General features: G+C 35.7%; 5 protein-coding genes across 13 annotated transcripts in view; 2 read left to right on the forward strand and 3 right to left on the reverse strand.

The window, feature by feature from the left end:
* Positions 1–2,106, reverse strand: part of LOC109547009 — a 9,335-nt gene extending 7,229 nt beyond the window's left edge. The window contains exons 1-2 of one of the 2 annotated variants that reach the window (XM_048670587.1): positions 1,693–2,106; positions 1,390–1,618 (exon numbers count right to left, since the gene is read on the reverse strand). In XM_048670587.1, the coding sequence (XP_048526544.1) occupies positions 1,390–1,516 (127 nt within the window). In that variant the 5' untranslated portion in view covers positions 1,517–1,618; positions 1,693–2,106. Of the gene's footprint in view, positions 1–1,389 lie in introns of both variants that reach the window. The other variant, XM_048670586.1, reaches the window with a different exon arrangement.
* Positions 2,107–6,941: 4,835 nt separating this feature from the next.
* LOC109535575 lies at positions 6,942–10,925 on the forward strand. 2 transcript variants are annotated; one of them, XM_019901492.2, is made up of 7 exons: positions 6,949–7,482; positions 7,600–7,771; positions 7,911–8,016; positions 9,593–9,634; positions 10,105–10,286; positions 10,340–10,456; positions 10,525–10,925. In XM_019901492.2, the coding sequence occupies exons 1-7, from the start codon at positions 7,346–7,348 to the stop codon at positions 10,780–10,782; spliced, it is 1,014 nt and encodes a 337-aa protein (XP_019757051.1). In that variant the 5' UTR covers positions 6,949–7,345; the 3' UTR covers positions 10,783–10,925. The 2 variants fall into 2 exon arrangements, with proteins under 2 accessions (XP_019757052.1, XP_019757051.1); XM_019901493.2 differs by lacking the exon at positions 10,340–10,456 and having other exon boundaries at positions 6,942–7,482.
* LOC109535576 lies at positions 8,007–11,297 on the reverse strand. 6 transcript variants are annotated; one of them, XM_019901495.2, is made up of 4 exons: positions 10,931–11,297; positions 9,279–9,550; positions 9,084–9,217; positions 8,007–9,026 (listed from the first exon to the last, which is right to left on the reverse strand). In XM_019901495.2, the coding sequence occupies exons 2-4, from the start codon at positions 9,536–9,538 to the stop codon at positions 8,710–8,712; spliced, it is 711 nt and encodes a 236-aa protein (XP_019757054.1). In that variant the 5' UTR covers positions 9,539–9,550; positions 10,931–11,297; the 3' UTR covers positions 8,007–8,709. The 6 variants fall into 6 exon arrangements, with proteins under 6 accessions (XP_019757054.1, XP_019757053.1, XP_048522527.1 ...); XM_019901494.2 differs by lacking the exon at positions 10,931–11,297 and adding an exon at positions 9,726–10,111; XM_048666570.1 differs by having other exon boundaries at positions 8,007–9,217; positions 9,279–9,547.
* Positions 11,298–11,505: 208 nt separating this feature from the next.
* LOC109535577 (aprataxin) lies at positions 11,506–12,331 on the forward strand. The gene has a single exon (XM_019901496.2). The coding sequence runs from the start codon at positions 11,670–11,672 to the stop codon at positions 12,255–12,257; it is 588 nt and encodes a 195-aa protein (XP_019757055.1). The 5' UTR covers positions 11,506–11,669; the 3' UTR covers positions 12,258–12,331.
* Positions 12,332–13,044: 713 nt separating this feature from the next.
* Positions 13,045–15,946, reverse strand: LOC109536568 (transmembrane protein 41 homolog). 2 transcript variants are annotated; one of them, XM_048670468.1, is made up of 6 exons: positions 15,861–15,946; positions 14,463–14,586; positions 14,276–14,404; positions 14,036–14,198; positions 13,812–13,986; positions 13,045–13,394 (listed from the first exon to the last, which is right to left on the reverse strand). In XM_048670468.1, exons 1-6 carry the CDS (start codon positions 15,910–15,912, stop codon positions 13,240–13,242), a joined length of 798 nt encoding a protein of 265 aa, XP_048526425.1. In that variant the 5' UTR covers positions 15,913–15,946; the 3' UTR covers positions 13,045–13,239. The 2 variants fall into 2 exon arrangements, with proteins under 2 accessions (XP_048526425.1, XP_019758398.2); XM_019902839.2 differs by lacking the exon at positions 15,861–15,946 and adding an exon at positions 14,856–15,071.
* Positions 15,947–16,271: the final 325 nt, after the last annotated feature.

Genomic DNA, 16,271 nt, shown 5'->3' on the forward strand with positions numbered 1-16,271 from the left:
ATATTTTCTATTCATTGACCAATGAAAATTGAAATATTATGTTCTAAAGTTTGTTCCCACTTATTAAAATAATATATTAGTAACTTTTTGCGTGTCAGTGGTGTTATATATAGGTACAAAAAGTATTATGTAATAAGACAATTATTATTCACTTATTTGTTTCATGCTAATTAAATATTAGAAACAAATATTTTAAAAATAATATTTAAGAAATACTTGCTTTGATCTGAAATATTTAGCAAACGTATAAATATTTCCTAAATATGTATGTAATATTTTGTGCTATCTGGGACTAGCAAACTAAATCGCTGCACGCTTCTCGGGAAATTCCCGGGAATTCGCAGAAAAATCAAAAAAATCGCTCTTCCATAAAATTACCGTTAAGAAGACCGAGAGAAGGCCTGATTATTTCTTGGATATTCCTCAAGAATAATATTCCATTAATAAATTGCTTTTGATGTCAGTTTCCCCAACGCTAAACCCTATTAATTCCTTAAATTGTTGAATCGATGATTGCAACTTTTTCTTATGACGGTGCAGCAGTTGGAAAACTTTTCCGGTGCCTTGCACGGTGAAACTCCAGAGCATGGAAACCTCCACGGAAACCCGGAACTTGTGTGAATCGTATTAATCAATGAATTTCCTATAGTTTCCATGTCATAAACTAGGACATATGTTATCTCTATGAATAATCGATCGAGTATAACAAAGCAAGCAGCAGTTAATTTTTCTACGAAAGCTACTCGACATTCGATTTTTTCGATAAACGGTTTTATATGTTTTCATAGATAATGAGCTGCTATATACGGGGTGATTCGGGTTTGTTATAACTTCGAGAGTCAATACAACAGGTTCTCTCAGGCCCTACCACCAGAAAAATTACCTAAATCGCAATGTTTCGTAGGTAAAAAGTGTTGAACATTTTTTCCTTGATTTTCGTTTTTCAGTCTTGAATCAAGTTAAATTCGGTCTACAAACAAAGTTTTAATCATCCAACCTTTTTGCAAGTGTATTTTGTGGGCCAATTCCCCTTTATTTTGTATCAAAACTTAAACAAAAAATAGTACTAATTTATCTGTACTGTATGCCCAAAACGATGCGATTTTGGAAAAATTTTAATATAATTATCATTGTTGAGGTTTCTTGGTGACCGTGAAGATAATTAGTAAAAAATAGACTATTTTCCATGGGCTAACGTTTAGGCTTTATTTAAGCCACCATCATTATCATCATCACATTATCTTAACCTGTTCTAATGTTTCCCGAAGGTATTAAGATGAAACCTAATTCTCCATGTATAGACGCTTGCAGGTCAGTGATTGTCTCTACACCTTCACCAGTTCTTCCCACTGATATCAGAGAAATGTCCTTGTTCTAGACCGAAATTACCTGTTCCATAGGTATGTGTTGCTAATTTGGCTACGTCCACATCGGTGAATTCCAATTCCTGTTCAGCGCCTATATCATGATTTGCTAAGATTATCAGCATGATCAAATGATCCAGAAGATGTCTCATTCCTGACTGCCTCCTTGTTACTTGATCATCTCGTCTGGAGTTTGGATTCACTCAATTTTAATCATGCTTTCCGGTATTTGCAGGGGCTCACTTATGCATGAGCTGAACGAAAGTTGTTTTAAACTTTTCAGAACAGCTTCAGTGCGCATCAGCTAATTAACTGTACATATTAATACCTTTGTGTAGCTGATAAGCATCAAAATCATTTCACTTCCAGCACCGTGACAAATGTCTCACAGCCGCGAGAAACTAAATTTACCACGAAGAAATAAACCCGAAAGGATGCTGGTCCTATAGACAGTGTTTTTGTGCTTGTATCCGTCATTTTGTATTATTACTTCCGGAAAATTGATCAAACGTAACGTCCACTAAAAGCGCAGGTGTAGGGAAACCTATTCATGAACTGAACGAATTTAGGCCTTCAGCTTGATTTGTATAAAGTTTCACTGAAAGCTCGCTATTTGCAGCTTTTCCGCAGGTTCCTGAATAGCAGCCCATGGGATTAAAAGTTGTTTCATGTCGTACAATAGTTGCCATTGAAACCTGCAATAACAACACTGAAATTGGCTTTGAGTCCACTACCAGCAGGAATAAATGTTATTTAAATTTACACGAATTTTAATCGCTGCATAATAACATAATCGAACTCGATTTTAAATCGAATGGCCAGTCGATTAGTACAGTTCTTTCATATTTTCTGTGCCAACCTTGCCCGCGGCCACTGCTAGAATATTTTTAGATCCTTGACTCATTATTGATTGCGATAATTGTTGTTTTATACATAATAGAATAAAAGCGCCAGTAATAACTGAAAAAAATGCATATGTGTTGTAGAAAATATTGGCGGAGATATTTAGTCGATGACTCAAATGCCCAAAGTTTCCACTGCATATTTATCTGCATGTAGAAAGTGCTAAATTAGGAACAGAAATTCTTTTTGATAAAATTGCCTTCAAATCACGTCTATTGCATTCAAATTTGGTAAACGCGGACGTAAAATGGCTACGGTGGGTACCTTCAAGTTGATGAACGCAATTAATACGTTTTTCCACGGGGAAACAGTGTGTAACATTTTTTTCCTAGTGCCCAACAAAAAAGCCTAACACCAAAAACCACTATAAGTTCATACAAAAAGTTCCTCAAGGGTTGATTATTTGTGGGTTGTGTTCCAATGTAATTTAGAAAAACCGAAATTTTGGCCCAGCATTTTTGTGGACTTTACCATTCGTATTTAATAATTTTCTTGAGTAGCTTGCATACGTGTATTGTGGGATTTTTGCCGTAAAATCGTATAAGTGAAACTCTAATTATACTATAATGCTTCCAAACTGGACATTATACAGGGTGTTCCGTAAATGTGTTAAAATATTCTAACAGCGTATTCTTCTAGTCATTTAAGAAAGGGTCTTCCTGAGAATTTTTTTTAATTTGAGGTTTCGTTGTTGAGTTATTTGATTTCCAAAATGGCGGAAAATATTAGTTTTTGTTGTTTTCCTTTAAAACGGTTAAACATAGAAACTTCAATTTTGGTATACATTATAAGCTAATTAAGTGCCATTTTATGATAGTGTTTCGTGGTTCAGTTTGCTTTTATACAGGGTAGAAATGTAGAAATGCCCCTACTTTTGTTTTGTTCAGAACTTTTTTGTGTGCACTTAAACTTTTCTCGACATAATTTTGTTAATTACGACATGCTATTTGCAAACTTTTTTATCTCTTATTGTTTTTTCCTAAGACCACTAGTTTGCCCGCAAAAAATAAAATCGTTTTCGTTGCCGTTCTCAACATCTGTAAGTAATTAAGTTAATTTGTAAAAATCTAATAACGTTTTCATATAACAATTTTGGTACGCATTATTAGTTGATTACTAACAACCTAAATTATTTTTCTAAACTGTGTATTTTGGTCAGATTTCAATTATTAAGTTTGAATAAATGTTACTTAAATAAAAACATGGTAACAATATGCGCAACGATATAAACAAGCAAAATTAAATTTAAATGACCATTCTAATGTTAACTTAGCAGCTGTTAAAATTGGTCACCTTGATATTCTTGGCATAATCGCAGTCTTTTAATGAAATTAAAATGTACAGACCGTAAACTTTGCACTGAAGTTTTTATTTCGCCAGAAATATTAAATATTCTTTCCTAAAATTATTCGATTGAATTCACTTCTGTTGAATTAACCGTATTTCTTAAATGGCCCCAGAAGTAAAAATCGAGCGCGTTTAGACCGGGAGGTCTAGTAGGCGAGTTTATAGGAACTTCTTGACCTACACCAATCTAACGGCCTGGAAAGTTTTGTCCAAGCCGAAACGATTTAATTTTTTGCGGGCAATCTAGTGCCCTTAAGAAAGAACCATAAGAGCTAAAAAAGTTGATAAATCACTTGTAGTAATTAAAAAAATTATGTTGATAAAAGTTTAAGTGGACACAAAAAAGTTCTGAACAAAACAAAAGTAGAAGTTCCACATTTCTACCCTGTAAAAAAGTAAACTGAACTACAAAACACTACCATAGAATGGCACTCAATTAGTTTATAATGTGTATCAAAATTGAAGTTTCTATGTTTAACCGTTTTAAAGAAAAACAACAGAAACTAATATTTTTCGCCATTTTGGAGATCAAATATCTCAAAAATGAGACCTCAAATTAAAAACATTCTCAGGAACACCCCCCTCTAAAATGACTAGGAGAACACGCTGTTAAAATATTTTAACGTATTTACGGAACACCCTGTATATCAATGCCACATAGCTTGCAACACGTTTATTTTATTCGTGTGCTGGATTACACAATAAGTAATTTAGCGATTGCCATTACAACGCTTTCTATGGCATTTTCCCGATCAAAGGCGCCTTTGTTACACAAATTTTCTGTACGACTCAGCCTGTGCAACTTGAAATTTAAACCGCCAAAATAATAACAATTTGAATCGCATATTTCCTACTGTCAATAACAATTTTTAACTCGGCTTCCATTGGGCGGCCCAGCAACAATAAATATCTATGTTGTAGATTCGTAGGAGTTCGTAAAAACTTCCTTTCACGTATCTTTTAGGCAAAACGGTGTTTCTTGAGTAGACACAATTTCATCACGTCTTCTGTTACAAATTTAACAAGTATCTCTTCATCTTTATAAAGGGCGAATTGTTTACGAGTGATTTTTTTGCGTTGGGAGATAAAACTGCACTAGTGATCAATTCGTAAAATAAAACGTAAAGAAATCCAATTACGGCCCACGAAAAGGTTTAGAAAATACTAAATCATACTCTCAAATAATAGGAAGAATATGAAATAGTCACAGACATGTATATCACAAAGTTCAAGATTTAAACTCAGCCGATGCTAAAAAGTGAATCAGAATCCCCCAGAGGCATTCAAGCTCAGCAGACCAAAATCCATTTGCGCAAAATTCTTCGAACGGATGAGTCTTCTTCGCTAGACGTGGAGCAACGATTTATCATTCAGAAATTGTTGCATAACATCCTATTCTAGATACCCTGAAGCAAATATTACATGTCAATGGTCAAATGTTCATTAACCATCAACCATTAATATTAATGAAAATAAATCGGACAAAAGACAATCCGATCCTGTTACAAAGAAAATGGTCTAGCGGAAAACCAGACCGACCTATAAATCTGGTATGAAACATGCCTAAGAACACTTAAAACAGCAAAAAAAAACACTTAAAACAGCTAAAACATGATCTCAATTGAGCTGAAACCCAAAGAACAATTTGAGCCACAGAATTCGTTTTGGCATCGTTGGATTGATAATTGAAAATTCGACTCAGTCATAACAACATGAGTGAGGAAATTCGAGTAGTTTTGCCCCAGAAAGAGAAATTTAAATACCAGACACTTAGGTGCAAGATTATGCCAAAATTTCTTGTTTCTCGTCCCGTTTTTGCTCATTTCTCGGATGCAAAATGAGCAAGAACGCTCTATTTTACATCAATCCAGAGAAAACTAAATGGCCTTTTAAGAAAGTGAACCATCGATAATAAAATGTTGACGGTTTTGTCAAAAAGTCATGATTTCACGAAGTTTCAGATTTGCGTGTTTTTTTTGTTGCAAAATCGACTCAAACATGACGCTGCTTTTTTCGAAGCTTCTCGAGAACCATTTGAGCAACTTTTGAGCAACAACAAGAATGCGTTTTGGTATCGTTGGATAGATAATTGAAAATTCGATTGAGTCATAACCAGATGAGTGAGGAAATTCAAGTAGTTTTGACCCCGAAATTCTTATTCAAGATCTTATTGTGAGAACAATATGGAGCTGCTTTGTTTATAAATTGAATCGATTATACTTACTTTCCATTTTGGTTTTTTCTTTTAATCGCCCATTATTTTCTTGCTTTATCTGATTGCAATTTAAATACACCAAGGGTAATGTTTTCTCGAAAGTGCTATTTTGAAGCAAAAGAAGCAAAAAGCAAACAAATTTGCTAATGGAAGGAACACTGTTTTTTATTCCCGAATAACCCGTTACAGAGCAAAACTAAGAAAAGAACAAAAAAGCAAATATTTTAAAAACCCGTAAAACACAGTTATAATAAAAGGCAAATATTTTAGGGACTGATCTTTTCTGAAAAAAAGATTTCGAATGACTAACAATATTAACAAGAAGTAAAATTAATATTTAATACATTAACCGTTACTTATCATTATCATTCCTCACTTTGCATGTTTTAACAATAAAGAAGTCACTAATGAGTGCTAATGAGGCATTTTATGATTTTGAACAGTTTCTCTGATTCATTCATCTCATTATAGAGTAAACCGTATATTAAACCCCAATTTAAAATTACCATTTAAACACATTCTGAAAATATATTTATATAGAATTTTTAGGTGTCGTTTCTATGTCCTTCGAGTTTCCAGGTGCTTCATGAAAGTGCATTCTCTATTTAGATAAATGGACTATTAATGTGTATAAAAGGCGACAAACAATCCTGAGTCATAGAACGAAATGGTGCTTACTTCCAAGTGCGACAAGAAATGGAAAACGTGATTAAATTTGCTAATTACAGAACACCGTTTGTATGCATTATGCATTATCGGTATTTTGTAATTTCCCATGAAATTTTCCAGTATCAAAATTCCTGATGTTATTCTTAATATTTCGTAACTTGTTTGTACAAATTTCAGCTCAAGTAAACGGAAAAAGCATGCTACTTGTAGCAATTGGCGTTAGATTGCGTGCAACAACCTGTAGCTCAAATATATAGTGAAAAATCACGTACCAAACTTAATTTCCAATCCTTTATCAATCGCAAAATTTGTTTAATGTGGAAAACGAATTACCGGGTATATTTAAATAGCAAATTCTATATAAACACCGGAAAATTACAATTAAAACTTGCACCAATTTGCGCACAATTTATATCGCATGAAGTACGATTATTCTGCGTTTCAGCTCGTCGATTAAGAAGGTTCTTATTCCTCTTACAAAGAGGGGCCCCTGTTTCGCTTTAAGTGATAATTTCAACAGTTTTATTTAGAAGATATTTAGCATATCGTTGTGTTATCTTCGGCGGTTCTCCTTTGGGTCGACATGCACAATTATTTAATTGATATGCCCAAATGATGCAATTACCTGCGTCGTCGTAACCAGTGCATTCGGAATGTCCTCTAAAAAATCACACATATTTTTACGTTCTAACCGTGAAACATTAAGAAATATTCACAGTACGCGACCGAAGCTTGCGAGAGTAGGCACCCGGTACTTATCACACTAGTCAAACCTGCTTCGCGAATGGTTCTTTAAGTTTAGTTGAAATTAAAGGAAATTACTATCGTTTAAAAAATATACATCACAATGAGGCTGATGTTTTACGTAGTGCTGAATTTATTGGTGCTTTGCAACCATTTGGTTCTGAGTGAAAATGTCGAAGAGCTGAAGCAAGTGCGGATCAGAGCGGCATATAATTACGGAAGACCTGGGGATCCAAACAGGTTTGAAGATGCACCTTTAATTTATTTAGTTTAATGACACTTTGGCTCTCATATACATATACGGGCGGTCTACTCTTGGAATTTCTGACAATTTTTTTAAAAATATGCTTTATTCAGAGACTTTCTCCCTCTGGATTTCGGCATGCGTCCTCCACCACCACCACATGACCATCTTCCTTACCATCATCTACGCAACGGCCCCCCAGATCCAGGACACGTTCACTATCACTTTCTTAGTTCGTCAAAAACAAATGAAAAATCTGCAAGCAACTTCGCAAATACATCAGGAGTAAGTATCTGGGAACTAGGAATTATTCATACATTCACGATATCAATTAAACCAATTTCCTGAAGATCATTTGTTTTTATACCAGGATGAAGTATCAATTCTAATGTGTGTCCATACTTTACTAACAATGTTATTTTAGGTACCTTTGGACTTTGCAAAATCCATAAACGAATACATCGTTTCAGATTTGCTTCTCAATGCTATAGAAGATGGGCCGGAACCAGAAAAAGTCTCGTTTATCGCCAGTAAGTAGACTATTTATTTTCAATACAAAAATACCATATTTAACAATGTAATATTTACAACAGGTGATTTATCGTAAATTGCTTAAAATAATACGCATTAATGCTAAATAAACAAATAACAAGTTTATATAAAAAAACGTGAGTGTGTTGCGCTCTTGAATATTCACCATCAATACGCGCAACTTAAAATTGATTGTTAACAATGACCAAGTCAATAGCAACAAACATATTTTTGTTAACTTTCCAACATTTTTAAATAATTCAAATTCATTTTTATCCAGCACAAGGAGTTTGCTAAATTGGCGACCAAAACACTAGCGGAACATTTCTAGAAAATTACCGATCCGAATCCAATTCGATAGGTTTTCAAATAGAAATTGTATGGGAAATATTTGTTGGGTTAACCAGCATCGAGAAAATAAGGAACAACATTTAAATAAAAGCTTTCATATATTCACATGTCAGTATTTTTTTTCAAATTATTTGCACTCGTTTGTCCAACAGAAACTATTAAGTAACAATAGAATAACGCAAGATATTTTCTGTTCGACTTTAAAAAAATTAACCAGCAATTCGAATATTGAACTGAAACAGCGCTTAAAAACGGGAAATATTTGATTCGCATTAAAACCCAATGTGAGCAATTTCTCAAACACCTAAAAGTGATGTTTCGATCGCCAGCAATGGATTCACTCAATTGTCTGGTTCTTCGGCATCAAAGCTCTTCATTAAGTTCCTTCGACACTTCACATTTCCTTCGTAGATAATCAGATAAAAATTACTGTCCTTTACGTCTTTACCGCTATCATAAGCTATGTAAATTTTACAGGGCCTCTGCCACTTGGTTTCCTTCATTATCTTCTTCGAGCTGGGCCTGTGGAACTCCACATGTCCTTCTGCAGTCAAATACTGCACTTTAACATCTGAACTATCACTTTCAGGTTCCAAAATGTCGATATCGCTAGTGTCTAGCTGGGTCGAAGACAATTTTTGACGCTTTCGCGGTGATTCTAAAATGTTATTCATTGGAGGCGAAGGGGATCCTACGCTTTTGCTTTTGCTACTACCATTGCTATCGAAGTTGAGTTTTCCAATTAAGCGTCGGGCACTTGTGGAAGGCTGCAGTTGCTTTACCGGAGTGTTCATTAGCGTGGGCCTGGGGGGGCTTAAGAAGCTTGAACGCAAAATCCTTCGCGCCGATCTGCAAAGGAAAAATCCCTTAGACTTCATCAACTTCAGATAAAGCAGCAAACAAATCGTACTTGGGCGCCTTAACCAGATGCGTATCCCTGAACCCGATCTTGCTAGTCGACTTGGCTTCCTTGAATAGATGCCTGATCGGATTCACCTTGGTTTTAATGAAGGATGCCACTTTTTTCTGGCCCCTAATGGTCTGACCAAACCAATCGAGAACTATATCTTCGGCTAAATAATACTTCAAGTGGGTTTTCGAGGTTTCTATGAGATCTGTGAAGAAGTCCAGCACCTTCTGGGCATCTTCGGTCGGTTTTTGGCCATTCATCGCAAACTGCTGCTGTAAATATTGAGATTTCTAATAGTTTTCTGGTTGTTTCAGATAGATTTGGCGGAGACACTGATGGGAACGAAACCGAAAGAAGTAAGTAGATAATGATACTTTGTTCGAGTTGATTTTAAACGTATAGTTCCACTCCCAGAAAATTGATAGTGTTTTTCAAACCTGTACTAACTTGAAATATTTGCATTTTTCGTGAAAACTAAATTCATTCCTAAAATGAGCTTTGATGCGAAAAAGAGAGCAATTTAAAGGTCTAATCGACATTGATAAATAGATCTTTTCTGCTCAACGTGTTCTCTAAATATGAGTCACATAATAAGAGCGGTTTTCTAGACCCGCGGTAATTTAGAACTTTTGCGTTTTGCGTCAAAACCTGAAACATTCCAAAAATTATGTTTAGTATAAAAAAGGGCGCACTTCAAGGCTCTATCCGGCTACAGCTTTACAACTCAAGACCTGAACTAAGACCCGGACTATTTATTAGATAATAGAATAAATAATCCGTTGTGCTATCTAATCGTTTTCATCAATGTTTGTTTTTGCTAATTAAGATGCAGCCCTGATTGCGCGTCCAGCCAAATGCATGCCCGAATTGACTACTGTGAAAATAGCACAATCAGATGCAAATGTGTTTTACATTCCTGAATGTATAAGAATCGAGCGATGTGGAGGCTGTTGTTCACATGAGCTGCTGTCTTGTCAGCCAACAGAAACTGAAACGGTTACCTACTCGGTAAGTGTATTTGGGCACATTCGCCTAAAACAATCCAATTTACAAATTTGCAGGTAATGAAAACTGGCTACACTACTGGGACCAACAAGCTGCTAAAGTATGTGGGAAGGGAGCCAATTCTCGTGGAAAAGCACACGAAATGTAGCTGTGGCTGCAAAGTTAAGGCAGCGGTAAACATAATAAACTTAATTAAATAAGTCAGTTTCTTATCATAATGCAAATAATGTAATTGTTTCAGGATTGTGGCAAATATCAGGAGTACAGAGAGTCAGAATGCCGTTGTGTCTGCAAGAACTTTGACGAAGAAGAAAAGTGCTACAAGAACAGCTACCTGAAGCTGTGGAATCCCAACATCTGTAGCTGCCAATGTCGTGAAATTTTGGACTGTTCTACCGGCTTCCAGTTCGACCACAATGAATGCAGATGCATCAAGGTGCAAGTAACAAGGCGCTATATATTTTCCGATGTGAACAGACAAAAAGAACAACCCGAATAGTAGTGATTTTATAGTTGTCAAAAGTCCAAGGCTGACGCTTTGGCAATAGCAAAAGTCGACTATTTTAAACGTAGAACGATGTAATATGCAGATTTCCCTGTGTGCGATGAATATGTAAAGTGATATAGTCATATTTTATCCTACTTACTCAAACTTTCTCAGCTCCTATAGAGGTTAGAATAGCTTTGTTTATTTCCCAGTTTTTCTCCTTAGAAACGGCATTCTCAAACAACGAAATACAACCTGATAAAACCAATGCTATTGGGGATTTAAATGTGTTGAACACTCAAGGTTTGTTAAAAAAAGGAGAAAGTTCTTAAGTTGTTCTCCGGGGTTTGGCAGGTGAAACAAACACAGACACTTTCACAAGCCCTTCCAGATAAATAGGCCGTATGTTCAATTCTCAGTACTTACTGTTGGTTAATTAATTAATTGCAAACTATCCATCAAATAGGAATTTTAAATAGGAAAATTAAAACAATAATAACAAAAACGTCACTATTACCAAGTGAAGCGTTGAAAGCAAAATAGGCCGACCGGTGTTGCCGATAGTGTCTAGATTTGAGACTTCTTTGGCAATTGGGGGCATCTAGCATTAAACGTCTGGAATGGAATGATCGCAAACTGCTTTAAAACATGCAAATATTTCTGAATATAGGCAAGAGTGTGGGACACTTTGCATTTTAGGGGCGGCCGTAGGAGAGCAACGGCAACATTTAAGCTGCCAAAGCAAAAGGAGGCGGAAGACAAAGCTTTGAATAGTTATTAGGTTATGTGATGTTCGTACCTGAAGACAGGTTCGAATAATCAAATTGCCACCGACTAGTTGCTCTGGAGCATTTACAAACAATTGAATACTGTAGTTAAACAAACCGAACCAAATCAAGATGAAGCGAAAGTTTGCCGAACTTGAGAGCGGAGAGAACACTTCAGGTGAGAAGAGAACATGGGCCTTAGGACTGCTAAAGGCCATGAACAATCCCAACTCGGTACTGAAAACCGATAACAAAGTGACAATGATTAAAGACCTTTACCCGAAAGCCAGGCATCATTTCCTGGTGTTGCCCAATAAAGATATCAGCGACTTGAAAACGGTTCAGCCCGAACACCTGGGAATGTTGAGACACATGGATAAAATCGCTAAGGAATATGTGCAGGAAAATTACCCGGGAGTTAACTTCATGATCGGTTATCATGCGGAAGCCAGCATGCATCGGTTGCACTTGCATGTAATCAGTGACGACCTGGATTCCACAGCAATGAAAACGAAGAAGCACTGGAACAGTTTTGCGACCAAGTTTTTTATCAATTCGAAAGATATTCGACAAAGTTTGGCCAACAACGGCTCTGTCCAGCTTCCTTCTAAAGAACAATGTAAACAATATCTAGATACTGCCTTAAAATGTCACAAGTGCGACTTCAAGCCCAAGCATATGCCGGACTTGAAAAAGCACATATTAACTCACCTTAAGTAGTAAGGGGAATTATTTACATATCTTTTGTTCAAATGGTTCATTCAATATCTAAATAAATTATGAATAACGGATAAGTATCAGAGTTTGATTTTTTTCATCCAATTTTTCCTTGCTCTTATGGAGCTTGATTTTCCTCTAAAATATATCTAATTCTGTTCTAGTTTCTAGTGTCAAATCGTCCAAAAAGAAAGTTTGGGACTGATGTTAACTTCAATTATTTTAAACCCGAACACGCTAGGAAAGATTTCGTGTTTACTCGAAAATCTAAGAGTACCTTTTCTAAATTGTGTAGAGGAGTGTTTTATTTATAACTGAATTACGATTTTCCCGTATCTACGCCACTGGTGGAGATAAAACAAAATGTTTATCACAAAACATGGCCTGTTGTAAACTATCGAAACGTGTAAAAATTCGTTAAAATATTCCAGGCTGTTCCGTAATATCGCAAACTTTGATCTTGTTCATGAAAATTTTAACACGCTGTAGATAGAGCGTTTTTAAAATTTGGTATATCACGAGTCGTTCTTGGATGAATTTCCCACGTAAAAGTAATTTCTGCTCATAATCGTCCACTTATATTTATTTAGGTTTCTAGCTGCTGTTGCCAGTTAATAATATTTTTTATCTTGACTGCTTCCATAAAATGAAAAACTTGAGAACTTTCAACCATTTAAGCCAACGAATTCTTGCTTTACCTTAAGCGGTTCGCCTTAAGGTCAACATTTTCAAAACGAACGTTACTTCAGGCAACAACTCCAACCATAATAGTTAAAGGGAAAACAACCTCTTAAAAAACGTTTTGCATTTATTTAGTCCTTCTTCAACCAAATCACAATCCCAACACAAATTGACTACTTATCATAGACGGTGTATTAAAACTATATTTTTTAACAAAAACAATACTGATTTGGGTCAGTAACTTATCTAAATGAACGTAAGCGCTCCCATTTTGCACGAATTTCACTAGTGTCCCCAAAAAGTTCTATACTTTGTTCTTCAGAAATATGGGAATTATTGAAACAACGGCAAACACAGCCAGCCACATAAAGGAATTTAAGTTGAATGCACCATTTTGCACAGTCATTGTATGCAACGTCTGTCCTCCTTGGATTGCAAAGAAGGAAGGTGGTGCCACACCTGCCCCATAAAAAATATAATGTTAAAAAATATATATACGCGTGATGTATCGGCAATCCCATGATGTATCGGCCATGGATCAAGGGGGTATTATAGGAGCAATTATCAGGCTTCGTTAGCAACGTTTATTTAGTCACTCGAATACCCGCATCTGCTTTTGGTGTATGGATTGATCACTGGTCGAGTCCCTAATAGGAATCTGCTTAAAATCACATCACAAGATCAAGCCTCAAAGCCGACTTTAGCCCAAAATAAACCATTGGTGCTGTTCGGCTGTTTTATCAGACCTGGATAATTTCTTAATCAAATACTACTGAGTTTACCACATGTACTCAGTAGATGTTTTCGACTTTAAAGTGCTTCGACAATACATATTTAAACTATGAAGGCTTCACTGGACACCTTTAATAATCTTACCTATAAATGTGCCTAAAGCAAACGGAACTAAGGGCACTCCAAGAACTGGAGCGGCCAAATTGATGAACCAATTTGGCAGAATGGGGGTAACTCTGAGGAACACCATGTAATTAAATAAGTTGTTTTTGTGCTTGTCGACCTGGACACTCCATTTGCTGGCTTTCTCCGGAAAATACTGCAATGATCAGTTTTAATCACTTATCTAATATTGAAGCCTCAACTACCTTTATCACAAGTCTTCTACCTAACAGTTGAGACAGTAGAAAGCACAAAGTTGCTCCCAGCATTGAGCAAGTGCAGACCAGAATCAGAGCCACGTAGAATGGGAATAAGTAGCCCGATAAAATCGAGAGGAACAATGATCCAGGAATGGCGAACGATTGTAGGCTGGATAGTCATGAAATTAAGGAACAACTAGCTACCAGCCCGTGAAATCTACATTAAAAAATTTGACAAAAGGATACAAAATGTACGTTAAAAACACCCCACTCATCACATGATAATAATGGTCCAGTTTATATCTACTTAAAACTATGCCTAAGTTTTTGGCGTCTTCTATGTTCCATGGCACTTTGATATGCTTTTTCTCGTCTCTAAAAAGTAGCAAACCTTTGAAAATCACATAAAACGCTGCCTTATTACCATACTCACTCAGTGACTTCTGGGAATGTTTGGTAAACCACAAACATGGCTGCTAGGGATGTGATAAAAATAAGAAGCACTGTTAGTGTAGCGTATCTAGTCGATATTTCTTGAGGCATCGTCGCGTTAGCACCTAAATATAAAACGCATTGTTTTCCACATTACCACAGTAACATTTTGGTCCAAATCGTCGCATAATTTAAATAAACCTAAACATACTATAACCAATACAGGAAACAGGTTCGTGGATCTGGAGTTGCAAGTTGAGGATATATCTGGGACTTTGGGGAACATGTAGGTGTCGAAAGGACGCTCTACCTCGAATGGAGAACCTCGACACGAAAGGAGTGGTATATAAGTCAGAAGAGGAACTTATTATGGGGCTCTGCACTAAATGTTCACCTTGGACTTGGGCGGCACTCATCTTTGTAGGTTGGAGCGTTTGTTACACTAATGATTTTGATGCCAGTTCCAAACACTCTGCTTTTTCTGTTACTTTGGTAAGTTTGATTTTAATACCCAAAACGTATTTGTTTTTGTTTCAAATTTTCCTTCACAATTTCACAAGGACACTGCAGTTTATAGGTTATGCACACCACGTAGATAAAGACAAGTCTAGATAGCCATTGCACAATGTTGAACCGCGTTACCCTCCTGCCATCTATGAATGCAAGTACGCCGCTACGTTCTTTACCCATTACTTTAATTGAGATTTTAGATTAAGAAATGTTTAATATTCAGTTTAATATATTTGTACAGTGACAAAACATAACAAATATATCAAATTGAACATAAACATACTCCTAATCTCACTTAAAGTACTTCGACAGCGATTGGTGTTTGGATTTTGGAAGTATTTTCAAATTTTTATTGCAGTAAATAAATGGGCGAAACGCCAAGTACCATTAATTTGTGAAAAGTGTATCATACAAACAACAAACCTTTGGTAAAAAAAGTAAAATGACCACATTATGAACCAAGTTTGAGTTTGAGAAAATAAACGAAAAATTCAATGTAACAACAAATTAATTAATTAAATACAATTATCGATGCAGATACATATTTAGGTAGGCATATGAATATCACAATAATACATGTATCCCGACATATACTTGTGTACCATGAGATCGGTTCCATAAGTCTAAAATCTACGGTAATAAGTAGATATAATAATAAAATAAGTAAAAAGTAATAAAATACTTTTACCTACGGCAACTACTGTAAGTATATACAAATTACCAATATACAGGGTGAGTTTTTTAAAGTGTTACAAGTATATATCTCAGAAACTGTTTCAAACATATTTATAAAATTTGGTGAAACCTAGAAGCCGTCAGAATTTTCATATTTTATCGAATAATTCGAAAACCGTTAGTTTTTCAGGTAAAACGTTTCCATTAAACTTACATTCAAATTTGACGATACATCCGAAAAGCGCTAAAAATGGGGAGGGTTCCATTTAAAAAACCATACTTGTGTTATGTCACTAACTGCCACACATAAAGGTACTTTTATGACGCAACCAGTATATTGAAGAGTCATTGTAACATGTGCACCTTTTAAACATCAAAAACTTTCGTAGGAAGTATTTTCTTTTGAAGTTCATATTTACTGAGATATCGCACTTTGACGCACTAATGAGCAACCGTGTGTATTTTCAGGCCTGGAAATCATCAGGCTTGAGTAACAGAGAAGTAAAAGTAGAACATTTACCAATGTAGAATATACAGGGTGATTCACAAAAACCTGTAATCCCATTTACTACGAAGAGGATATCTATATACAGGGTGATTCACAACCTTATGGACACAAAACAGG

This window comes from Dendroctonus ponderosae, unplaced genomic scaffold (assembly GCF_020466585.1).
Source record: "Dendroctonus ponderosae isolate FM_Combo_2020 unplaced genomic scaffold, Dpon_F_20191213v2 Dpon_F_20191213_1, whole genome shotgun sequence".
NCBI lineage: Eukaryota > Metazoa > Arthropoda > Insecta > Coleoptera > Curculionidae > Dendroctonus > Dendroctonus ponderosae.

What these genes read in the sequence shown, in the direction of transcription:
- LOC109535575 (XM_019901492.2), top strand. Translation starts at nt 7,346, where the DNA reads ATGAGGCTGATGTTTTACGTAGTGCTGAATTTATTGGTGCTTTGCAAC. An exon ending in CTGAAACGGTTACCTACTCG is followed by an intron (nt 10,287 to 10,339) that starts GTAAGTGTATTT and finishes ACAAATTTGCAG; the next exon opens with GTAATGAAAACTGGCTACAC. An exon ending in GCTGCAAAGTTAAGGCAGCG is followed by an intron (nt 10,457 to 10,524) that starts GTAAACATAATA and finishes TAATTGTTTCAG; the next exon opens with GATTGTGGCAAATATCAGGA.
- LOC109535576 (XM_048666554.1), bottom strand. An exon ending in CATCTGGTTAAGGCGCCCAA is followed by an intron (nt 9,218 to 9,278) that starts GTACGATTTGTT and finishes TTTCCTTTGCAG; the next exon opens with ATCGGCGCGAAGGATTTTGC.
- LOC109535577 (XM_019901496.2), top strand. Translation starts at nt 11,670, where the DNA reads ATGAAGCGAAAGTTTGCCGAACTTGAGAGCGGAGAGAACACTTCAGGT.
- LOC109536568 (XM_048670468.1), bottom strand. Translation starts at nt 15,912, where the DNA reads ATGGAACCCTCCCCATTTTTAGCGCTTTTCGGATGTATCGTCAAATTT. An exon ending in ACATTCCCAGAAGTCACTGA is followed by an intron (nt 14,405 to 14,462) that starts GTGAGTATGGTA and finishes GCTACTTTTTAG; the next exon opens with AGACGAGAAAAAGCATATCA. An exon ending in TGCTTTAGGCACATTTATAG is followed by an intron (nt 13,395 to 13,811) that starts GTAAGATTATTA and finishes TTTATGGGGCAG; the next exon opens with GTGTGGCACCACCTTCCTTC.